General features: G+C 37.5%; 2 protein-coding genes across 5 annotated transcripts in view; one reads left to right on the forward strand and one right to left on the reverse strand.

The window, feature by feature from the left end:
- LOC115214935 (cell wall protein DAN4) overlaps nt 1-27,068 on the forward strand; it is a 64,910-nt gene that overhangs the window by 8,121 nt on the left and 29,721 nt on the right. Inside the window, exon 2 of one of the 4 annotated variants that reach the window (XM_036505460.1) lies at nt 25,426-25,499. The exons of the other annotated variants lie outside the window; for them this stretch is intronic. The gene's annotated coding sequence lies outside the window, so the exon portion shown is untranslated. The remainder of the gene's footprint in view (nt 1-25,425; nt 25,500-27,068) is intronic. 4 annotated transcript variants of the gene reach the window in all.
- LOC115214848 (protein GVQW3-like) lies at nt 10,238-10,591 on the reverse strand. Its single transcript, XM_029783882.1, has one exon. It carries the CDS (start codon nt 10,589-10,591, stop codon nt 10,238-10,240), a length of 354 nt encoding a protein of 117 aa, XP_029639742.1.

Here is a 27,068-nt window from a genome sequence, read left to right on the forward strand (position 1 = left end):
ATAATGAGTGTTACAAGTCTCTTTAACCTACATGTTGTTTTAGTCGGCTCATTGCAATTGCTGACGGAGAAGTATCTGGATAACATCCACAACATCATCCCTATCAACAAAACTCTCTCTCTCCCCCCTCTCTCTCTCTCTCTCTCTATATATATATATATATATATATATATACATATATATATATATATATATATATATATATATATAGTGGGCTCTGGTGCCCCATATATAACTAAAAGACTTCACCGGGTGATGCTATTGAGTTTTGACATGGCCTGGGCCAATACTGGCCGAAACCTATCAAAGTTATATGTATATATATATATATATATATATATATATATATATATATATATATAGGATCTTTTCGGTTTGAACGGCAGTTTTTTTTAATAATTTCCATGTAACTAAACACTTTTAAACTTCGTATACTGGTAGAATGTGTTTATAAAACATCGTTTTCTCTTGTCTTTATTGAGAAATTTCTATAGTTTGTAAGATATTTGTTGTTGTTTTTCTTCAATTTCTGCAATTTCAACCAATCAATGACGTCAATTGAGGTGAAAACATTCTGTGCCGTATGAATATGTCCCTCGTTTAAGAAACAAAATGGGTTTATTTACATTTCTGAAGAAAAAAGATACCCTTTCCCCCACCCCTAACCCTAACCTTAAAACAGATTGAAATGCAATAGATCGATACTAGGGTCATAATTATGGGTGATAATTTCATATGACACCGCTAGAAAAAACTGCCGGTCAAACTGAAAAGATCCTATGTGTGTATGTATGTATGTATGTATGTATATATATTTATCTATCTATCTCCCTCCCATTCTCTTCCCGTCACTCTCTCCTTCTCTCCCCTTCTCTCTTAAGACTGTAGAATGTGGTTTGAGCGAAACCTGGTTACTATTTCTTTCATGTCAACCAACCTCATAGAGGTTCCCTCGTTGGCTCACTTAGAATAACTGTTCGTTTATTGTGATGTGTGAGGCAGTGAGGGCATTTAATGACCTTTACATAAATGTTGTTTTTGTTGTTCTAATCGTTTGGCCAATATCGGTCCAGTAGATCTGCAATCATTATTATTCCGGCGGCGAGTGGGCAGAATCCTTAGCACCGCCGAGCAAAATCCTTAACGACATTTCATCCATCATTACGTTCTGAGTTCAAATTCAACCGAGGTCGACTTTACCTTTCATCCTTTCGGGGTTGAACAAGTACCAGTCGAACACTGGGGTTAATGTAATCGACTCATCCCCTCCCCCCAAATTACTGCCCTTGTAGCAAAATTTGAAACCAATATTGTTCAAAAGGCGGCGAGCTGGTAGAATCGTTAGCACACCGGGCGGCATTTCGTCCGTCTTTACGTTCTGAGTTCAAATTCCGCCAAGATCGAATTTACCTTTGATTTTTTCATGAGTTCGATAAAATAAGTACCAGTCACGCACTGGTGGGGGGAGTCAATGTAATCGACTAACTCCACCCCCGACTTTGCTAGTTTTGTGCCAAAACTTGTTACCGATGTTATTCTAGCTGTGCCCTAACCAACTCTGTCTTTTTAGGAACACATAGGATTACATTATCTAATGTGTCCTTACAACAGGGGTGATAGAAAACATTGCCTCAGAAAAGAAAACCGTAATAAGTAGACAGTCATGACCATCACTACATCATCATAAAAATATTCGAAACAAAATCTTGTCACAGCCTCACGAGAACTCAGTGGCGTAACTAGTGTGTGTGCCGCCTGGGTCAGTCCTTAAGCTTGCCGCCCTTTTCTACTCGGGCTAATAGAGTTGAGCCCAAACTGCCACTCCCATGTAAGTGACGCCCGGGTAGACCGACTCCATCGCCCTCCCTAGCTATGCGAAAACTAGTCCAACAAACAGAATTAAAGTTGTTAGACTTCAACACCAATACAATTAGTTACATAATTAGTGTCTTATATACATTCATGAAAATAATTGTAGAAAGCAAAAACAATAACGCTAACATACTTCTCAATTACAACCTTAATTATGTAATAATAATAGCCAAACCCGATGAAGATTAAAGGTAACCTTAAACACAACGCCCCAACACCATGCACAACAAGAGTAATGGCTTCAAATCTTGGCTGAAAGTCAGTATTTCGGGGAGGGATACGTAGAATATATCGATCCCAATATTAAAGCTGGTAGAATCGTTGGCACGCCAGGCGAAATGCTGCCGTTACGTTGTGAGTTCAAATTCCGCCGAGGTCGACTTTACCTTTCATCCTTTCGGGGTCGATGAATTAAGTACCAGTTACGCACTGAGGTCGATGTAATCGACTTAATACCTATGTCTGCCCTTGTTTGTCCCATCTATGTTTAGCCCCTTGTGGGTAATAAAGAAATAGGTATTTTATTTTACCGACTCCGAAAGGATGAAAGGCAATTTCGCCCCCAGTGGCATTTGAACTCAGAACGTATAGACGAAAGAAAAGCCGATAAACATTTTTTTCCAGCGCAGTAACGATTCTGCCAGCTCACCACTTTAAACAGGAGAAACATCAATTAACATCAATTAACACAAATAAATAAAAAACCAAAGTATATTAGGAAACTGGTAGAGTTCATTGTGCTTCAGAAATAAAAAGAAAACAAACAGTACAACAACGTACAAAACAATTTTTTTTCTTGAACCTTAGGGCTCATAAGACCAGTTACCCGATTTCCATGGGGCAAAGTGACCGAGATCACAACATGCACTTGAATGAGAGATACTGCTCCCTTAAAGGGTTCAAGACCAACATTTTGAGACTATAGAACAAGTCGATAACATCGACCCTGGTAATCGATTGGTATTTTATATTATCGACCTGGAAGAGCTGACTGGCAAAGTTGCCGTCAATGCGATTTGAACTCAGAACGTAATGAGCCGGAAGAAATGCCGCTAGTCATTGCGTTCAATGTGCCAATGATTCCGCCAGCTGCCGTGCCTTACAGAACAATTAGCAACATCCTACTTATAACAACAGTCAGGTCACATCACACCACCCAGTAGCAATTTTATGTGATGTTATCAAGCAATAACAGCGAGCAAAATCATTCATTAAATAGGTTTTTAAAAAATTGATCAACAAAAGTAACACAAAGAATACAGAAACGAGAAACACGAGATTCATAACTTCATCTATATCGTCACCGTGATCTGAATTTTCATTGGACAACAGGGAAGTTACGAAAATCCCTGAGCTAAAAAAAATCTCAGAATCTGACAGAATATATTTCTTTACTACCCACAAGGGGCTAAACACAGAGAGGACAAACAAGGATAGACAAACGGATCAAGTCGATTATATTGACCCCAGTGCGTAACTGGTACTTAATTTATCGACCCCGAAAGGATGAAAGGCAAAGTCGACCTCGGCGGAATTTGAACTCAGAACGATAGCGGCAAACGAAATACCTATTTCTTTATTACCCACAAGGGGCTAAACATAGAGGGGACAAACAAGGACAGAGATAGGTATTAAGTCGATTATATCGACCCCAGTGCGTAACTGGTACCTAATTTATCGACCCCGAAAGGATGAAAGGCAAAGTTGACCTCGGCGGAATTTGAACTCAGAACGTAACGACAGACGAAATACGGCTACGCATTTCGCCCGGCGTGCTAACGTTTCTTATTTCTTTATAGCCCACCAGGGGCTAAACATAGAGGGGACAAATAAGGACAGACAAAGAGATTAAGTCGATTACATCGACCCCTGTGCGTAACAGGTACTCAATTTATCGACCACGAAAGGATGAAAGGCAAAGTCGACCTCGGCGGAATTTGAACTCAGAACGTAGCGGCAAACGAAATACCACTAAGCATTTCGTCCGGCGTACTAACGTTTCTGCCAAAATCATCGATGCTTGCATGAATTTTTGCATTTACCAACACCCCATCGTCTATCAAATAGACACTAAATCCGCCAAGTCTATTCCACATTTGGCCACCACGGAGATACAAAACTAGTATCCAAATAATCTATCACGTATCATTCAAGCTCGTCCTGTGTCTCTAATCTCTTTATAACGACCCTCAATAAACTACGAATAATTCAAAATAGCTCACTTCACACTTCACACCGAAATCTAAGGAGCCCAATATCCACCGTTGTAAGGGTCTAATTGGTAGAATCGTTAGCAGGTCGGATAAAATGCTCAGCAGCATTTAATCTGGATTTTTACGTTGTTCCAAGTTCAAATTCCGTCGAGGTCCACTTTGCTTTTCATCCTTTCGGGGGTCGATAAAATAATTGGGATCGATGTAATCGAAGTAGTCCTTTCTCTTAAAACTGCCTTGTAACAAAATTTGAAACCATTATCTACCACTATATAAAGAGTTACACCTCGCACCCTAAGAACAAAGCACTCCTAAACGCATCTCTCTCTCTCTCTGTTTCTCTCTCTATTATATAGGGGTGCATTTAATTTCGGGTATGGATTATCTGTGTGTTGACTTGATTATGTAATGATTGCGGCTATAGAATATATGATTTATAGGTTGCTACGTTATTGGTTTAGTTTCACATTTTGACACACGACCAGTAATTTCGTGGGGGCGGGGTCGATGTAATCGACCCCAATTCTCAACTGGTACTTATTTTATCAACCTTGAAAGGATGAAAGGCAAAGTTGACCCCGACGGCATTTGAACTTAAAGTCTGAAGAAATATTGCTAAGCATTTGCCCCGGCGTGCTAAAGATTCTGCCAGCTCCCTGCCTTAGTGTGTTATATTATTGGCTGATTGGCTGTGATTTTGTGGAGTTCATCCTGTGTCGGTTGTAGAAATGTTTTGAGTGATGATTTCGCGAATTGTTCTTTGTAGAGATTTTGTATTGTGTGAGTTGGAATAGTACGTTGTGGCTGTGTGACATGGCACCTTGTGCAAGAGTTTTCAACTATAACCTCGGACCGACCAATGACTTGCGAGTGGGATTTAATAGACAGAAACTGAAAGAAGCCAGTCGTATATGTGTATGAGTGCGTGCGTGCGTGTATGTGTGTGTGTCCAACCACCGCTTGACAACCGATGCTGGTGCGTTTGTGTCCCTACAAGGTTCGATTCGGTCGACTAAAATTCTTCAAGGCGGTGCCCCAGCATGACCGCAGTCTAATGATTGAAACACGTAAAAGATTAAAGAATAAAAAGATAACAAGCGAGTTGTGCATCGCAAAGTTATTTTTTGTATCCTATACAGAGTTGTGAAACTTGATGTAGCTTTTATACATTTCTTCATGTTTTTAGTTATCACACTAACGCTGCAATTTTCATTGACTTTTAAGCCTTGCATCAGATTAAGATTTCTATTTCAAGTTACTTGTATTTTCACACTTTCTCGACTTTCTCGCGAATGAATGTTTTGCTCAGAAGGGTTCGAGGTATCTATCATGATGCAGAGGTTTTTGTTCCCTTCCTTGTAGGTTTACTTTGAGATCCTTTGTCAGTCTGTACGGTTATGTATGTCCGGGGTTACAATACCTATGTACTAGTTTCGTTTTAAATCATTTCAAAGGTACATTTTGCTTTATTTTTTTTCTCATTGTATTCCTCACGTTCTAGTTATCTCTATTTACAAATGTTTTCTCCAATTCGTTACTGTGTACCGTTTTTGGTGTATGCTTCCATTTGTCATTCCTTATTCGTTTTGATGTCGAAGCTGTCTGTATGTTGCCCAAGGGATATAGTCGCTTCTCAACAGTGTCTGCTGATAAACTCGATCTTAGTGTGGAGAGGGCAACTAGAAATGACGTGATTAGCTGTCCTACTGATTGGTTGAAATTGCAGAAACTGAAGAAAAAAAACAACAAATATCTTACAAACTATAGAATTTTCTCAATAAAGCCAAGAGAAAAAGATGTCTCAATAAAGTCAAGAGAAAAAGATGTCTCAATAAACCCAAGAGAAAAAAATGTTTTATAAACATATTCTACCAGTATACGAAGTTTAAATGTGTTCAGTTACGTGGAAATTATTTTAAAAAAAACTGCCGTTCAAACCGAAAAGCTCCTATTCATTTTCTCTTGTTAATTTTATTGTATAACGCCACGTCAACCAACATTGAATCCAACTATAATTAAAAGCACTCTAGTCTTGATAGCCCGGTGTTTTTTTCTTGTTTTTTTTTTATAAGACTCTTCCAGATAACATTGACTCTTTGGAATTAGTTCCTTCTTATCTTCTTATTCGTGTTTTCTTTCTTTTTTTACCTGCTGTCATCAGTTTACTTTTCAATTATTAAACACAAAGGCCTTTTAAACACCCCTTTTCTGTAAACAAAGCCAATAACCACGCAACTTCGCACAAACACACACACACACACACTTTTTACATTACATTTACTTGCAATTAAATGAAATATCGTGCCAACGCAGGAGTGGCTGTGTGGTAAGTAGCTTGCTTACTAACAGCATGGTTCCGGGTTCAGTCCCACTGCGAGGCACCTTGGGCAAGTGTCTTCTATTATAGCTTCTGGCCGACCATAGCCTTGTGAGTGGATTTAGTAGACGGAAACTGAAAGAAGCCCGTCATATATACATATATATATATATATATATATATATATATATATATCGCTTGACAACCGATGGTGACGTGTCTACGTCCCTGCAACTTAGTAGTTCGGCAAAAATGACTGATAGAATTATGTACTAGGCTTACAAAGAATAAGTCCTGGGGTCAATTTGTTCGACTAAAGGCGGTGCTCCAGCATGGCCGCGATCAAATGACTGAAACAAATAAAAGAATAAAAGAAAACGTATAAAAACTACAAACATCTACAGGAAGAATCGTCTGCTCGGATTACGAAATGTTCACAAACGTTAAAGCGTCACGCAAAATGCTTAACAGTCTTTGTTCAAATCCTCTTCCTTAAGTTCTGAGTTCAAACTTTTCCCAACGCGGTTAATATTGCTCTTTATCATTCTACAGTGGGATCGATAAAATAAAGTACTAGATCGATATAATCACATAAACCTGGCCTTGACATTTGTGGCTTTGCATTTATATTAGAAACGATTATTTTTAAATGTACATAGTTGGTTTACTCTCTTTTGCTACCATAACAGGTTTTTCTAAATAAATAAATATTAACGACATATTTTTAAATCGTGAGTTTGTATATCTGCGCGTTTGCTGAAGATCATCGTTGCGTTATTGGTCGTTAGCAAGGATGACGCAGTATCCTTAAAGTCAACTTTGCCTTTCATACTTTCGGGGTCGATAAATTAAGTACCAGTTACGCACTGGGGTCGATGTAATCGACTTAATACCTATGTCTGTCCTTGTTTGACCCCTCTATGTTTAACCCCTTGTGGGTAATAAAGAAATAGGTATTTTGTCTGCCGTTACGTTCTGAGTTCAAATTCCGCCGAGGTCGACTTTGCTTTTCATATTTTCGGGGTCGATAAATGAAGTACCAGTTACGCACTGTGGTCGATGTAATCGACTTAATCCGTTTGTCTGTCCTTGTTTGTCCCCTCTGTGTTTAACCCCTTGTGGGTTGTAAAGAAATATGTATCCTTAAAGTGAATATAAGATGGTGCTGCTAGATTACTCTAGGTTACTTTTTAATTATTTTGCACATACTTAGCATTTTAAATGTATTTTTTCGAAATTCTTACTATTTTAATAACAAGAAAACCATATAATAATTAAAAATATGCACGTAGATCACCAACCAAAGTAAATTTGCTCACATAGATCACACAGAATTTAGCACCAACACAAGTAACCTAAAGTAATTTCTCTTTAAATTATAGATCACACGGCAAAGTGACACCTTTCTTTTTCATTGGAAATGATGTGAATTTAGTGCCGGTTTCTTGTAAAAATGCAAAATTGAAAAGTAAACTAAAAAGTAAGCTAAAGTAATCTCCCTTGTAGATCACACGCCAAAATTCTATTCTATTTATAGAAAACTAAGCATATAAAAGCAGTCAATCCGACGGCAAGGGTTCCCATTGATCCGATCAACAGAATAGCCTGCTCATGAAATTAATATGCAAGTGACTGAGCACTCCAAAAACAGGAGTACTTTTAACTCATTTAGAGATTACAGACCTTGTCAACAATCACAAAACGCAGCATCCTTAACATGTTCGTGAAGACGGTTTTGTTGTGCACGTGTGAAACAGCGAATTACTTAGCTCCCCATCAACAAGCGTCAAACGATTGCGAATGAATGTCTCTTGAACATCCCTCGGGTGAGATAGCAAAGCAGATTCACCAACAAAATCTTGTAGGAACAGGCTAACCAGCAACCTATTGAAACTCAGACCAAGAGGATGAAATGGGGTAGGTTGGGACACATTGTACAGAAACCTGTATTCAGCATTTCAAAGCAATCCCTCCGATGGATACCCCAGGGGAGACGGAAGCGTGGCTAACCAAAACCAGCGTGGAGGAGGTCCACAGAAACTGAAGCACAATGGTTGGCGGCTATACCTGCTGACAACTGTAATCCATTGCAAAAGCAAGACAGATGGTGGGGAGCGTTTGTTGGTGCCGGGTTCTCCGCGTGGAATCAAAGGAATTAACATAACAAATGATCTGTTGAAACCGTTATACTGTTGTTTCTAATTGTATAACATATTTATGAATGTGTAAACATTTGAGTATTAAGTTAGGAAACGGTGGAATACTTATGAATGTCTTATATTTTATCAATCATTTCAAAACTATAACATTTTGTCTTCGTTATCCTTTCCGATTATATCCCATGGAAATTGCTGATCTACATCGTCGTACATTTTTACGAAAGTGGATTAGACAGAAAATATTATAAGATTTGCCGTGTGAACAAAAACAAAGCCAATGCCACAGAATCAAGTTGTAATGAGAGAGTAGAAATAGTTTATTATAGCGAAACTGTTGACCTTCAACGGTTGATCTTTGTCAATGGAGTAGACACAAATATTATAAGACTTGCTGTGTGAACGAAAACAAATCAACGCCACAGAGTCAAGTCGTAATGAGAGAACAGAAATAGTTTATTAGAGCAAAACTGCTGACCTTCCACAGTCAGTGTTTGTCAGATAACAATGAAATTATAAGATCAACAAATCTCCAGAGAAATTTTATTGTGATGGTAGTGAGAAAAGATACTCATAAAAAATATAATTATTTGAGAAAAAAGAAACATAGAAAGAAAATAGAAAATATTACCTATTTTGGAGATTTTACACGACATAGAAATTTATATATTTCGACAGAAGTCAACAAGGGAGTCTCTACGTAGCCATTCGACGGGCTAGAAATAGTAGCTAAATATATTTCAAATTACGCACAATGCAACAAGAGTTAAATAGTCATGGCGAGATCGTCATGTCTAGACCGTCTTTGATCCTAGGTCTGCTCACTTTGGATTTACTTGTATGTCTGTCTGTCTGTATGTATGTATGTATGTATGTATGTATGTATGTATGTGTGTGTGTGTGTATGTATATATGAGGGGTGTTCATTAAAGATTTCCCCTAACCCACTTCCCAAGGACTGGGGATAAATGAAACTTAGCGTAATTATTAATCCTTTTTCACCAATGGTGATACACTTCTCCCATCGCTTTTCGCAGCTGTGAAGACCTCGTTTGTCGAAGTCTGGAGCCAAGACTTTACCTCGGAAATAAGTTTATCCTTATCCAAAAAGTGCTTCCTTTTCGAAAAATACTTCATGGTTGGAAAAAGGTGGAAGTCAGATAGTACGAGGTTGGGAGAGTAAGGAGGATGAGGAAGATTCATCTGGGCAACATACTTTCATCTGGGCAACAAGTACATTGTGAACTGGGGCGTTGTTGTTGAGGCGGCGGACCCCTTTGGTCAGCATGCCACGCCTCTCTGCTTTGAAGGCATCTTGCAATTTCTTTAGCAGAGAAGCATAATATGCCTCGTTAACTGTGGTGCCCTTCGACAGAAAATCCATCATTACTACTCCACACTAGTCCCAAAAAGATTAAGCATCACCTTGCTTAATCTTAATGGCACGTGTCCAATCTTGCTGAAGATTAGACACGTGCCATCTTTGGCGGTGGTGCGTTATCATGCTTTCATTACTTCGACTAGACTTTAATCTCAGGATCATAATGATGGACCCATATTCCCTCCTGTGTGATAAGTCTGCCGAAAACGTCCTCCTCGTTTTCTTGGCACATTGCCAAAAGAGCCTAGGAACAACTGACTCGTTCCTGCTTCTGAAAAGGTGTGAGTATCCGGAGAATTCACCGTGCAGACAACTTCCGCATCGGCAAATCATGAATGATTTTTTTCACAGACCCTACACTTATCTTCACTTCTTGGGCTAGTTGCCGAATAGTTATGCGGTGGTCCTCCAAAATGGCGGCTTCCACTTTATGGATAGTGGCGCCATCAATGACGGAATGTGATTGTCCAAGAATAGAAGCAGTTTCTACCGATGCCCAACTACATCTGAATTGGTGATACCAGTGCTTAACTACGTCGGATGATAGTGCATCATCACCATAAACTTCTTTTATCCTATCGCCAGTCTCTTTTGGTGTACGACCTTTCAGGTATAAAAACCTGATCACTGATCTGCATTCAACTACCTCCATTATTACACGTTAGTCCACTCCAGCAGCCGTAAAAGACAAACGAATACGAGAGGAAAGCTGAAATTCACAAGGTGACATTTTGAGACATGTATAATCATACCTGTACAAGTTCTGTTTCCTGAATAACTGGAAATGGGTCAGAGAAAAATTTTATGGAACACCCCTCGTATGGATGGATGGATAGATTGTATTGCTTCAATTAGCGCTCTAAATGCGTTCCTTAAAAAAATGCAGCGCTGAACGAACCAGTGTTGTACGGGTCATTGTATCATCGGCTATTTTTAACAGTGATGCAAACTCACTGAAGCTAATAGACTGCATCACCAAGCGACTGATAAATCTAGAGCCATTGTAATGCACACATGAAGCATTTCTATCCTTATCTTTTACTGGTTTCAGCCCAGGGCTGAGGTCATGCTGGTGCACCACATGTAAGCTGGTCGCATACAATGTTTTGTTGTGTGTGCATAGTTATCTTAGAAAATAAGTGTTTAAGCAAACTTGCTCAGTCTCAATGACAAATACACAGGCCTGCTTTCCATTAATTCAGTTGAAAAATACCCGAGAGAAATAACGAAATACAAGAGGTTATATCTGGGTAGAAGTTGAGACTCTGGTTCTTCCTGGGTCGTTGGCTGTTTTACAAAGAATACATCTTTTGTTGCCATTATATGCAAATGCATATTTAATACGTTCCGGTGGATTCGAACGTGAATATTCTAATTGCTGTAGATTCATCTCAGAAGTAGACTCTTGTTTATAGCTTCAACGCACAGAACTCTGTTGATGCATGTTGGTATCTACCAACCTTTAATAAATTGTCACGTAGCTTCGAACTCTCGTTCCATTCATTAGTCCAATGGTACATTTGACTGATGAAACACAACAATGTCGAAATACCGATTGTCCCAGAGTCCCTCTTGCTAATGAATCAAGGGTTTATAAACACACATTCATCGTAAAAAAAGAAGTCCTTCTCTTGGGAATAAATACAACATCGATTAGTATATTCACGTTCGAATTTACCGGAACCTTTATTTAAAATAATAGAATAAAAATAAATATACAAGTCAATCGTTTTGATTATTGCAGTTCACCGTGAATATGACGATTTAATATCTACTGTTTACTTCGTTTTATTAAAACTTCTCTTATGAAGCAATGCACAATGGTATGATATCTCCTGTCTATGACTTGCTACTACCCTCCCAGTTGGGGCCGTTTTAAGTAAAGTTATATCCACTATCTTAGTAATATGCAATTAAGCCTCCATAAACTAGAAACCCTTAAACAAGTATTACCTTTACCGGAATTAGAAACCCTATAAAAGACAATCACGCAAACCTAGAAACTAAACAACCTTGTACTAAACAAGTTGATTACTACGAGAACTCTGTGTTGGTGAGGCATTCAGTAGTAAAAATTCTTCATAGTATTAGTAACTCTACATAAGTTCTTCATGGTTATTTTCCATAAATTTCAATATTTAACTCCAGCACTTCTTCAGCCGAGAGATTCTTCTATTAACCACAACTTCCACACAGTTTGTAGTTTTTTTTACTTCATCCCAACTATGTTATTTGATAGCTTCTGGTTCTATCACTTTGTCGAATTCAGAGAAATCCTTTCATGTTCTGTTCAGAACTTCTAAATTTTGTTCATGCAATTTTCTATTATTTTGTCTCCTGTTACTTTGATATTTTCTATGAACTCCATAGCTTTCCCAAGAGGCTTTGGCGATGATAAATTTGTCCCAAACAACTATATCTGGCCTGTTATACTTACACTTTGTAGGGTTTTTTATGGAGAGGTTCCAATATGTATGCACATACGCATGTATTTATTATATATGTTTGTCTGTATGTACTTATGTCTGTGCAAGACCCTGCCTCAGTAAAGCTGGACTCAAGAGTCATCTTCGTAGTCATAAAGCTAGACAGATGAGTGACAACCTGGCCACTGGTGGTGGCGTTACACACCATACTAATCATATCTGTCAGGCATGTGGAAGAGAGTGTAATTCGGCAGGAGGACTTAAACGGCATGCAAAGGTACATGAAGCCCAGTTACAAGTACAGCCGGCTATTACCAGTAAAGGTTTAGTTGCCAATTTTGTACAAGACATTGTAGATCTTTGGCTGAGCTAAAAAGTCACTTTGGATCACAGCACCAATAACAATTAAGCTTCGTGCTACGGCCATACTCGATAACGAGGGGCAGCCCCCATGTACTTATGTATGTGTGTGTTTATGAGTATACAATGTATTTAAGACATGTAGTATAGTATTGATGTTCACTGTATCCAATTATTTTATGTAAATTGTCGATAAAATACTTTAGGAAACATTGTAGAATAGATATTAAAATCATAGCAAACCATTTATTGATCTTGGGTTCGATTTTTATTTGTTTGGTTGTTTTATGAGTAATTAACCTTTGAAAAGACATGAGCCTCAAAAATGCCCATCCCACGCCATGTGAGATCAATAATGCTGATCGGCCATTCAAGAATATTTATGATCACGAAAGATCAATATTTGGACCCTATTTTGTCACGTAATTATATTTTTCTATTTACTTATAAATTAATCTTAACCTTTAGTTGAACCGCCCTTATGAGATAAAAAGCTTTGATTTCTTTTTCTTAATGTTTGCTCTGCCTTTGGTTTGCTTAAATTGTGCTTCTTTCACACCGCAACAAGGAGAAATGTAAAAGCTACAAAGAAAAGATAAAATGTACTAAAATCTAGTCAGTTACAAAATGGTTGCAAATGGCCTATGAAAGGACTCTAACAAACCACACTAAACGATTGATTAACAGAATGCTTAATCAATCAATCGATTAGTTAATTGGTTTAATAGTTAACCAATTAACAAATGAATCATAGAGAAGTGAAATCGAACCAGTGAATGTGTTTAGTATTGGTAAAACTTTTCTACACAGGAGTTCACATCAAGAATCTTGCAAACCATACGCGAAAACGAAATATTTTAATTTAAACAACTATATTAATAATCTTTAATCCGTCACCATAGTTACCACCTCCGTCTCTTACCTTGTATATCCTTATCGGATTCCCCTCTGTTGTAAGCATTCAGTCCAAGTCCCCGGTTTATATATATCTTCTTTCTTTTCCTCCCACCAGTCCGAAGGCTATGAAATTAAAAAAACAACCGTGTTTTCTTCCGCTAACTTTTTTCCTCAAGCCCCAAGACTCATGAGGTCAGTTAACCGGTTTCCACGGTGGCAAATATCTAAAACTACTGGCAATCCGTTGGCTACAACGAAGTGGGTTCCAGTTGATCCAATCAATGGAACAGCCTGCTCGTGAAATTAACGTGCAAGCGACTGAGTACACTACAGACACGCGTACCCTTAACGTAGTTCTCGAGAAGATTCAGCATGACACGGAATGTTACAAAGCCGGCAGTTTGAAATACAAGTACTACTCATTTTTGCCAGCTGAGTCAACTGGAGCAACGTGAAATACGTGTCACCAGAAATTGAACTCACAACTTTATCATCGTGAGCCTAATACCCTAACGACTAAGCCACGCGCCTTCACGTAAAGGTGCGTAGTAGCGAATATAAGTAACTGAGATCGCAACATTTCCTCTGATCGAGCCCCAGTCTGTGACAGAATTGAAGACCAGCAATTTTGAGGGTAGATTACAAGTTGACTCCAGTACCTGACTTGTACTTTATTCTTTCGAAGGAAAGAAAGGCAAAGTTGACCTTGGCGGTATTCGAACTCAGAACGTACAGATCCCGAAGAAATTGCCACTAGGCATATTGTCCGACGTGTTAACGATTCTACCTGCTCGCCGCCTTTCTTCCTCTGACTAAGCCATAGAGGCTGTTTAATATAATTTTTTTATGGTTTGTGAGAAATATCACTTTTCGTTTTGTTACATACTATAGCATGTTATACACGGCCGCAGTCAAATGGTTGAAACAAATAAAAGATATAAAAATAATAAGCCAGAAGAAATATTGCAAGACCTAAGGATTTTGCCATCCAAATAATGGTTTCTTATTTAGAAAAAAATGGCCAGAAATTTTAATTGGAGCGGAAGAGTCGATACCATCCTCCTCAATATTTAACTGGTACTTCTTTCATCGATCCATGGAGGAATAAAAGGCAAAGTTAAGCTGGGCGAGTTTCTAATATAGGCACAGCAACACGAATTCTGTGGACTGAGGTGAGGTATAATCGATTATATCGATCTCTCTATGTGACTGCTGCTTATTTTCTTTACTCAAAATATGCAAAAGGGAAAATCGATTTTGACAGTTTATGAAGTCAGATACCAAAACTGACGTTACTAAATATCAGAAGTAATTTTATCCGCCACTCTAATGATTTTACCAGTCCACCGATTAATGATATCCGTGATTAATGATATCGGCGAGCTGGCAGAATCGTTAGCACGTCGGGTGAAATGCCTAGCGGTATTTCGTCTGCCGTTACGTTCTGAGTTCAAATTCCGCCGAGGTCGACTTTGCCTTTCATCCTTTTGGGGTCGATTAAATAAGTACCAGTTACGCACTGGGGTCGATATAATCGACTTAATCCATTTGTCCGTCCTTGTTTGTCCCCTCTGTGTTTAGCCCCTTGTGGGTAGTAAAGAAATAGATATCTGTGTTATTATATTTATTTCTTTATTGCCCACAGAAGGCTAAATATAGAGGTGACAAACAAGGACAAAGGGATTAAGTCGATTACATCAACCTCAGTGCATGACGGGTACTTATCTAATACATCCTGGAAGGATGAACGGCAAAGTCGACCTCGGCGGAATTTGAACTCAGAACGTAACGGCAGTGGAAATGCCTATTTCTTTACTACAAACAAGGGCTAAACACAGAGGGGGCAGACAATGACAGGCACGGATGAAGTCGATTATATCGACGCCAATGCGTAACTGGTACTTATTTAATCGACCCTGAAAGGATGAAAGGCAAAGTCGACCTCGGCGGAATTTGAACTTAGAACGTAGCGGCAGGAGAAATACCGCTAGGCATTTTGCCCGGCGTGCTAACGTTTCTGCCAACTCCCCGCCCTTCTGTGTTATATTTATTTCTTTATTGCCCACAGTGGGGAGGGATAAACATAGAGGGGCCAAACAAGGACAGACAAAGGGATTAAGTCGATTACATCGACTCCAATGCGTGACTGGTACTTATTTAATTGACCCCGAAAGGATGAAAGGCAAACTCGACCTCTGCGAAATTTGAACTCAGAACGTAGCGGAAGGCGAAATACCTATTTCTTTACTACCCACAAGGGGACAAACACAGAGAGGACAAACAAGGACAGACATAGGTATTAAGTCGATTATATCGAATCAGTGCGTTACTGGTACTTATTTAATTGCACCCGAAAGGATGAAAGGCAAAGTCGACCTCGGCGTAATTTGAACTCAAAACGTAATGGCAGACGAAATACAGCTACGCATTCCGCCCGGCGTGCTAACGTTTCTGCCAGCTCATCGCCTTTCTGTGTTATTTTATTAACTAATTAATTCATATGGAGTTTTCTGTAAACTCCCATCTTACGTAAACTTTCATTGTTTCTCGTGTTTCAGTAAGATAGCTCATGGTTTCTTCTGTATTTCTCCTATTTCTGACATTTAAACATTTACTTTGGTATTGTGTAGTTATCTCTCCCCGTTCGTTCGTGAAATATTTAAATTTATTCTGTATTTCACAAACGCTTGAGAAATACAGAAAGGTTTTAGTAAAACAAACAAACTCAACGCTATTACTTATTTTTTTGCATCTGCTACATAGTCTATCCGTCACCCTTGCCGAACTTCTAAGTTACGTGCACACAAACAAGACAACATCTGTTGTTATCAAGCCGTTAAGGAGGACAGCACAAGACAAACGCACATGTGTGCGTGTCTCTGTGTTTGTGTGTCTGTGTTGTCCTCTTCAACTGTTTGATAACAGCAGGTGTTGGTTTATTATATATATATATATATATATATATATATATATATATATATATATGTATGTATGTATGTATGTATGTATGTGTGTGTGTGTGTGTTGTGTGTGTGTGTGTGTGTGTGTGTGTGTAAAATAAGATAAAGTAGCCAAATTTTAGAAATTTCGCTACCAGCGGTCCACCATGTATAAAAAGTCAATATACAACTTATTTTCCATAAATGTACACTAATTTTATACATACATATATATATATATCGTATGCATATATATATATATATATATATATATATATATTATATACATATATATATGATATATATTATATACATATATATGATATATATATATATATATATATGTATATATATATATATATGTATGTATGTATGTATGTGTGTGTGTGTGTGTGTGTGTGTGTGTGTGTGTGTGTAAAATAAGATAAAGTAGCCAAATTTTAGAAATTTCGCTACCAGCGGTCCACCATGTATAAAAAGTCAATATACAACTTATTTTCCATAAATGTACACTAATTTTATACATACATATATATATATCGTATGCATATATATATATAATATATATATATATATTATATACATATATATATATGATATATATTATATATATATATATATAGATATATATATATATATATAGATATATATATATATATATATATATATATGTATATATATGTATGTATATATATGTATGTGTATATATATATGTGTGTGTGTGTGTGTGTGTGTCAGTTTCTGTCAACCAAATTCACTTAGAAGGGCATTGATCTGTGGGGCATTCCTTTCATCTAGAGACTAGAGCCAACCTCTAACAACAACAACCTAATAGCAGTTGTAATTGATTGTCAAATTCAATGTTGACAAAACTTCATTGTAGGTTTCTTGCATATTTGACATCTTGTCATAAATATTATTTATTTATGTCTAAGCTGTAATTGTCATCCAGAGCTCTGAATTTCAAAATGACCTTCATTGTCATCATCATCATCATCATCATTTTCTATGCTTGTATGGGCTGGACGATTTCACTGGAGTAAGCAAGCCAAAGGACTGCACCATTCTCTACTGTCCCCTTTTGCATGGTCTCCATGGCTGGATGCCCTTTCTAATGCCAACCACTTTACAAGGTGTACTGAGTGCTTTTTCACATGGGGTCAGCACCAGCAATATCACCAAGCAGCTGGCAAAGAACCCTCAGCTGAGAGTAGAAATGGTATTGAGAGAGGTAGCTTTATATACCAGGTGATGAGAGGTTAAACTATGATACAGATAAAATTTTGCTGTAGAAAAGATACACAGTTACTCCACACAGAGAGGGGGAGAGAGAGAGAGTGAGAAAGTGAGAAAGAGAGAAAGTGAGAGACAGAGAAAGAGATAGAGAGTCTATTTTATTTATTTATTTTCGGTGAACAGTAGTGTCATTGGTTGTGGCTATCAAACCGTCCAGCCACTGGTTTGCTACATTTCCAATGGCCATGTTGAGAGGAGCGAATGAGTTTCTATGTAAATGAGTAATGAGCAAATATGAACAGAAGTTTTCCATTTGAAGGGTACTTGTTGTATAGTTTATCCCCTGATCTTTATATCTTTGGCCTATATACAGAGGCAAAAGACACACACATGCACTTGCATATACATCCAGTTAACAGGTGGGATATTCCATTCTGTATACAGTAGATTACTCTCTTTACTCTTTTACTTGTTTCAGTCATTTGACTGTGGCCATACTGGAGCACTGCCTTTAGTCGAGCAAATCGACCCCAGGACTTATTCTTTGTAAGCCTAGTACTTATTCTATCGGCCTCTTTTACCGAACCGCTAAGTTACGGGGATGTAAACACACCAACATTGGTTGTCAAGCGATATTGGGGGAACAAACATAGATATACAAACACACATACACATATATATACATATACATATATTCGACGGGCTTCTTTCAGTTTCCATCTACCAAATCCACTCACAAGGCTTTGGTCGGCCCGAGGCTATAGTAGAAGACACTAGCCCAAGGTGCCACACAGTGAGACTGAACCCGGAACCATGTGATTGGTAAGCCGACTACTTACCATACAGCCACTCCTGCATCTAGATTCCTAATTTTTTTTTAATTTCCTTTTGAGTGAAAGACAAAAATGAAAAATCTAAATGACAATTATTAGTGAATCTCATAAGGAAAAGGAGATAATTTCAATATATTAAGTATAATGATTTGGGGTTAATTTACATGCTTAGGGAAAAGACTATCAGGTCTTTATTGCAGACTAGGACTGACTATACACACACACAGACACGATGGGCTTCCTATAGTTTCTGTCTATAAATTCCACTCACAATGCATTGGTCAACCTGTGGCTATAGTGATGACACTTGCCCAAGGTACCATGTAATGAGACTGAACCTAAGTCCTGGTGATATGTAACTGCAAAGCAAATTTCTTTTTCACATTTCTATACATATGATACCATTAGAACTGAACTTTTAATCTACTGATCATTGAAAGGTGTTGTCATATGTAAAGGTGAAGGTTTAATTAACTTTATTAGTTTTATTGGGTTGTCCAGAAAGTCCGTGCCAATTTTTGAAGGAAAGAAAAAGGTCAATAAATACTTGCCATTACATTTTTAATCAACCAAATATGAAACATTTTGTTGCACAATGCATCTCCATCTTTCCTTTAACTTGAAAATATACTCTTCCCAGAATTGAGGTGGTTTCATGGCAAATAATTCATCAAGGTATCTTTTTATATCATCCAAGGAATTGAAATTTTTACCATCAAGACTATTCTGCAGAGACCTGAATAAGTGGAAATCCGAAGGAGCAATATCTGGTGAATATGGAGGGTGGGGTAACACATCCCAGCTGAGCTGCAGCAATTTTTGTTTGGTTCCCAAAGCATCAAGTGCCGAAAATGAGCTTTCTTATCTTCCATTTTAAAGGGTTACAGAATTAATAAAGGTTATAGGAACATAAACCTTCTTCCATGAAAAGATAGCTTAAACTGTGCTCTAAATGGAGGTGTAGTCAAATCCTATTTTATGGACTCAGCCATGTTCTAAAATAAGTTGAAATGTAAGCTACTATAAATTAGCACGAACTTTCCAGACAACCCAATATTTTTGTCATCAGGGAAATAATCACAAACGAAGCTAAGGAGTAATTGTAAATAAACAAAAGGCTGTTCTTTTTACCCAGACAGAAGTAATTGTAGCCTTGTTGATCAATTGTTTTTTTGTTGTTGTTTAGCAAGGCACTCCTGGCAATTATGTAGTCGTTTCAGCAACTATGACCTAGAGAGACAGTATTCCAGCCATGCAAGGAGGCTAGTGGAGGATCTTACTGTGAGGATTTATAAGTTGATTGTTAGTGGATTATATGAGGTTTATATGAAGATTATATTGAGATTATATATAGAATGTACATGGATTAGAATTAGACAATATACAAAATACATGGATTAAATAGTACCTACATGTAGATTTAGTGTGGATGATACACGACTTGTATGTGGATTAGATGTGAATTAGTAAAGTATATAGATTATATGTGGATTATATGAGGATTATATTGAGATTTTATATAGACTGTATGTGGATTAGATGTAGACAATATACAAAATACATGGATTAAATAGTACCTGCATGTAGATTTAGTGTGGATGATACATGACTTGTATGTGGATTAGATGTGAATTAGTAAAGTATATAGATTATATGTGGATTATACTGGGTTTGTGCATGGTAGTTTTGCCTGTTGTTTTATTGGCCCTTAATCCTTTCAGTTTCTGTATGTCTGTTAGGTTCAGGTGGGGGTTACCAGAAAGACAATTACTGGTAAAAACGTCAATATAAGACTGTGATAACCTGGATGCACAGCAGTGATGAAATGGATATAAAACTATAATAAAATAGCTATATATAACAATGATCAAAAGATATGCAACAGTTTTATAACAGATATAAATCGGTGATAAAATTGATACAAAACTGTGATAAAAGCGGATGTACAAAAGTAATAAAGCCATAATACAACCATAATGAAATGGTTATAAAACTGTGATAAAGAAATATATAACAGGGAAGACATATGTTCCAAAGGAAAGAAAATTTGATCAAATCACATAATAGGCACAGGTGTGGCTGTGTGGTAAGAAGCTTGCTTCTCAATCTCATGATTCTGTGTTCAGTCCCACTGCATGGCACCTTAGGCAAATGTCTTCTACTATAGCCTTGCACCAACCTAAGCCTGGTGAGTGGATTTGGTAGACAGAAACTGAAAGAAGCCTGTCTTATATATATATATATATATAAACTCATATACATACATATGTAAATATATGGTTGTGTGTCTGTGTTTGTCACCCCCACTATCACTTGACAACTGATGTTGGTGTGTTTATGTCCCCGTAACTTAGTGGTTCAACAAAAGAAGCTGATAGAATAAGTACTAGGCTTACAAAGAATAAATCCGGGGGTCAATTCATTCAACTAAAAGGTGGTGCTCCAGCATGGCCATAAGCAAATGACTGAAACAAGTAAAAGAGCAAAAAGTGTAAAAGAGTAACAGGGTTGTCTCTTAAAATCAGATCTGCAAATTAATAACTTGGTTGTTTCATATTTAAATGTTTACCACACTTGGCTAAGCTTTTTATGCATCTATTTTTCCAAGCTGGCATGAGATGAACAGTTCAACAGGATCAGGGGAGCTGCGGGGTTGCATCAGTCTTGAATGTCGGCTTTTGCCTGGTTTTTATGGCTGGATGCCCTTCCTTATGCCAACCACTTTATAGTGTGTAGTGGGTGCTTTTTACATAGCACCAGCACTAGTGAGGTTGTCATGTAAATTATAGGAGAGAAAAAAAATCATAAAAAAGCCCTTTTGACTGAGCAGGAGGAAAAGTATTTGAGAAGGCAGTGAGCTGGCAGAAACGTTAGAATGCCAGGTGAAATGCTGAGCGGTATTTCGTCTGTTTTTATGTTCTGAGTTCAAATTCCGCCAAGGTCGACTTTGCCTTTCATCTTTTCGGGGTCGATAAATTAAGTACCAGTTACGCACTGGGTTGATGTAATCGACTTAATCCGTTTGTCTGTCCTTGTTTGTCCCCTCTATGTTTAGCCCCTTGTGGACAATAAAGAAATAGGGAAAGTATTTGAGAGGGGGATGTAACTTTATGCTGGGTGTTGAGAAGTTAAAGTATGAACAAAGAATGGCCACTGGCCTTTTGTTATGAAAACCTTACATTATATACGGGTCGGTGGGAGTTGCTGGAGAAATGACAAAAGTGGTAGAGATGGGGCGACAAATCTTTTCTCAGATGATTTTACATCTCATAACCGGTTAGAATTGTTGTCATTGTTATTGTTGTTAACAGTTGAGGTGGTGAGGGAGGGCATGAGAATATATTTCTATCCAAAGGCCCTTGTTTTATAACAGAGATCAATATTTTAGAATCTATGCAATATCTTTAAGCTACAGTACCTCCTATCTTGTTAAGACACCTTATACTAAAGTATCACGATTGACTGCTAGCTCCAAAAGTTTTTTTATTCTCTCTCTGTCTATTTACATATTCCTTTCCGTTAAAGAGCGTAGACTCAAAAACATAAAGAGATTTCTCACCTTCCCGAGTGTTAAACTAATATACCTGTTTGTTGTTTATACACCTGTCTTCATCTTTTGTTTTTCTGTAAATTTCAGCTATTGCTTTGATAATTGCTTTTATAGATTAGTTTAGATTAGATTCTGCTGTAAAAGTACTGTCTCAAGTTCTAGGACTCATAGGGCCACTTGCCTGTGTTCCGTGGTGTATCAATGATCAAGGTCACAACGACCCCTCTGAACAGGACGCCAGTCTGTCACATTTTCGGATGACTGAACTGAAGCAATGTGAAATGAAATGGTTTCACTCAAGATCACAATGCACTACATGGTTCAGGAATTGAAACCACAATCTTGCAATAGTGAGTGCAACACCCTAACCACTAGGCCACATTTCATCTTAGTTTCTTCTTCACTGATATCATGAAAAAAAAGTGGGGGATTATGGTTTTCCGTTAACTGCAGTTATTTTCCCCAACATGTTCTTATCTAGTCAGACAGCGAGAGATAACAAGGTCTTGTTGTTGACATACACTGCTTTTCAACTCAATTAACTTTTAGTGAATACCAGCAAACTTAATTAGGAGAGGTTTCGTTTTTTTTTTTTATTTCGTCTTTTCTCTGAACTCATCTAATTAAAATTTCAACATTCAATTTATTTGCAAATATTCTAGAGACTTTGTTTAGAGATTATTTTTGTGTTGACATCATAAAGTTAAAGAAGTGAGGTGAGGAGTTGGAAGGGGAGTGGAAACATGGTTACAATTTGCTGTTTGTTTAATAGGTTTTTTTAATAAACAATGTCAAGATGAAATCTCATGTATAAATGGCAGCAAGCTGGCAGAAATGTTAGCACGCTGGGTGAAATGCTTAGCAGTATTTCGTCTGTCTTTACGTTCTGAGTTCAAATTCCACCAAGGTCAACTTTGCCTTTCATTCTTTCAAGGTCGATAAATAAAGTACCAGTTGCGTACTGGGGTTGATCTAATAGACTGGCCCCCTCCCCAAAAATTTCGGGCCTTGTGCCTAGAGTAGAAAAGAAAACTAAAGTATAAGTTACTTTCTATCTTTCTACATTTGCCCTGCTTTTTATTTTGTTTCGTTCAATGGACAGTGGTGATGCTGGTCTGGGAGAACAAACACAGGCACAAATGCATACACACACATATATTTAAACATATATATATATGTGTATATATATATATATATATTATTATTATTATTATTATTATTATTAATATCAGAAAATCAATATTAGAAAATTCTTCAGAAAGATATATACATGTGTAAAGTATATAAGAATATATTTAACTAAAGATATATATATATATATGTCTTTAGTTAAATATATTCTTATATACTTATATATATATATATTTATATACTCAGCCCTATATATATATATATATATATATATATATATGTATGTATGTATGAGTGTTTGTATGTATGTGTGTATATATGTATATTCTGTCTTCCATTCAATTTCTCTGAACTAAACTCATTCACAAAGCATTGGTCATCCCAGAGCTCTAGTAGGTGACACTTATTCAAGATACCACACAGTGGGATGGAACCCAAAACCACACAGTTGAAAAACAAGCTTTTTTACCACCCAGCAACACATGCACCTATGTCATCATCATCATCATCATCATTTAACGTCGGCTTTCCATGCTGGCATGGGTTAGACAGTCTGACTGGGGACTGTCAAGCCAGAATTCTGCACCAAGCTTCAGTCTGATCTGGGAAAGTTTCTACAGCTGGATGCCCTCTCTAAACCAACCACTCTGTAAGTGTAGTGGGTACTTCTTATGTGCCACCGGCTCAAGGGCCAGTCATGCAGCACTGGCAACACCCACACTTGAATGGTGCTTTTTATGCGCCACCAGCACAGGACCAGTCAACTAAATCAATCCAATTGAGCTCAGATGAAACTTGTTTCTCTAATACATCCGCAGCTTCTTATTAACACTTTTATTTTACTGTTGAGATTTTTTTTGTTGTTGTTTTATCATTCAATATCCTTGCCTCACTGCTTCTGTTTGTATTGTTTTCCATAATAAATTCTCATTCGTTGATAATCATTAAATCTGTTGTTCTACATCTAAAACAATGTGGGTTTAAATTTGAACGATTTCTCCGTGTTTTCACGGACACTGATGAGAAATGAAGCGAGACAGCTAAATAAATATAGTAAAGACATATTGTCTGACAAGATAGAAACAGCTTGTACAATTATTGATGAGATTGATCAATCAGATTTAGTGCATATGCAAACATAACAATTGGTTGAGTTCAGTGTTTCATTTTCCCTTATCACAATCGATTATTATCAATCAATTATTATCAATCAATCATTATCAATCGAATATTTTCCCTACTGACTTCAGGAAATTGTCTTTCAGGGCCATTATTTTGTCTCCTTTTAATTATTTTATCTTGTTTCAGTCATTTGACTGTGGCCATTCTGAAGTACCACCTTAAATGGTGTTAGTCAAACAAATCAATCCCAGGACTTATTCTTTATAAGCCTAGTACTTATTCTAATGGTCTCTTTTGCTGAACTGCTAAGTTATGAGGACATAAGCACACCAGTAACAGTGTGTCAAGCAATGTCAAGCAACGGCAGTGGGACAATCACAGACACACATGCACACAAATATGTACATATAAATATATATGACAGGCTTCTTCCTGTTTCCATCTACCAAATCCACTCACCAGGCTTTGGTCAGCTCGAGGCTGTAGTAGAAGACACTTGCCTAAGGTGCCACACAGTGGGATTGAACCCGGAACTATGTGGTTAGGAATCAAGCTTCCTACCACACAGCCACACCTGCGCCTATGTCAATCTTTCTGAATCCAGCACATCTGATATTGTCCTTGGTTCTATGATGCAAATTTCCTTATTCTAAAATGGTCTTAATTAAAACATCTCATCAAAATCTTATGTTAATTTATGTTCCAAAGCCAGGCTTAATAATCCTTTCTACTGTAGGCACAAGGCCTGGAATTTTGGTGGGTGGTGGGGTTAGTCAATTACATCCACCCCAGTATTTCACTGGTACTTATTTCATCAACACTGAAAGGATGAAAGGCAATGTTGACCGTGGTGGAATTTGAACTCAGAATGTAAAGATGGATAAAATGCCACTAAGCATTTTGCCTGGTGTGCTAACCATTCTGCCTGCTTGCAGCCTTTACCCAAACTTAATAATAACAAAGTTTTTACAGTAAATTCTTCATATTTGCAGGCGTGGCTTGTGGTTAAGAAGTTCACTTTGCAACCACATGGCTTGAGGTTCAATCCTAAGGAACAACACCTTGGGCAAGTGTCATCTAGTCTTGACTCTGTTACTGGAGTTGCTTTCTTTCTGTTTGTGTGCATGTGTATGTGCATCAGTATGCATGTGTATACACATATGTATGTAGGCATGTATGTATGCATGTGTGTGCATGCATATATGCATGTGTATGCATGCGTGTATATTTGTATGTATGTGTTCTGCATATTCAGTTGTTTCTGTATGCATGTTTGTGTGTGTGTGTGTATTTGCATGTGTATGTCAGTCTCCTTTCGTGTGTGTGTCTATGTGCATGAGTTTGTGTGACTTCATATTTTTTAAGTGAATTATTTACAAATCTAAATAACATCTTTAACTGAATGGTCATTGTCCAATAAATGTTGACATATTGAAACAAGAAGACATTGACTGTGGCCATGCAGGAGCACTGCCTATAATCGAACAAGTCAACCCAGGACTTATTTTTTGTCATCATCATTGTTTGACCGTGGTCGAGACAATGGAATTTACTATGTTACGCCAGACTTCATGGTCCATCATAGCATTACAGAGGTCCTGTTGCTGGATGCCTGTATCCCTGGAAATTACATCAGGGTAGGAGAGTGTGCGCCCTCTGGTATTGCGAGCAGATGGCTTCCAGAGGAGAAGAGTAGAAATTACCTCGTTTTCAGCTCTACAACAATGTCCAGAAAACTGGACTCTTCTACCTTTCACAAGAGATGATACAGGTGGTAGTTTCCCATATATTTGTACTTTGGTTGGATGATGCTTCCATGAGAGATTTTGAGCTCTCATAAGAAGGTGATTATAAGTTCCATCCAACCGCCTCTCAAGCTTCTTTGATAACGTCCAGATTTCTGAGCCATATAGTAGAACTGGTTCGACTGTGGCTTTGAAGATTTTAAGTTTGAAATCTCTACTTAGATTTGATGACCAGATCTTATGCATATCATTTGTAAGTTTAGTACTTATTCTATCGGTCTCTTTTCCTGAACCGCTAAGTTACAGGGACATAAACACACCATCACCAATTGTCAAGTGATGGTAAGGAGATAAATACAGACACACACACACATATATATACAGTGGGCTTCTCTCAGTTTCTGTCTGCCAAATCCACTCACAAGGCTTTGGTCTGCCCAAGGCTATAGTAGAAGACACTTGCCCTAGGTGCCATGCAGTGGGACTGATCCCAGAGCCATGTGGTTCATAAACAAGCTACTTACCACACAGCCACTCCTGCACCTATCCACACAACCACTCCTGCACCTATTTTTTATTATATTTTTTTATTATTACATCTTTTTTATTATGTCTTTTATTATATTTTATTATAATTTTTTAATTATATCTTTTTAACATATGGTTAGTTTACAGATTTGATTGTTTAGGAAATTAAATAAATATTCAAGTGAAATATATTTGTCTATCAAACATGGATAAGTTGAGAGAAGAAAATTGCATATTTATTGCTGTCTATAACTATTTATAACTTTTTATGTTATAAATAGACATCATTTAATTTGTTACTTAATTACTATCATACCAAACAAACTTAATTATCAGGCAGTGATTTGTCTCTGCAATGATTG

The sequence above is a fragment of the Octopus sinensis genome, linkage group LG8 (genome assembly GCF_006345805.1).
Source record: "Octopus sinensis linkage group LG8, ASM634580v1, whole genome shotgun sequence".
NCBI lineage: Eukaryota > Metazoa > Mollusca > Cephalopoda > Octopoda > Octopodidae > Octopus > Octopus sinensis.

What these genes read in the sequence shown, in the direction of transcription:
- LOC115214848 (XM_029783882.1), bottom strand. Translation starts at nt 10,591, where the DNA reads ATGGAGGTAGTTGAATGCAGATCAGTGATCAGGTTTTTATACCTGAAA.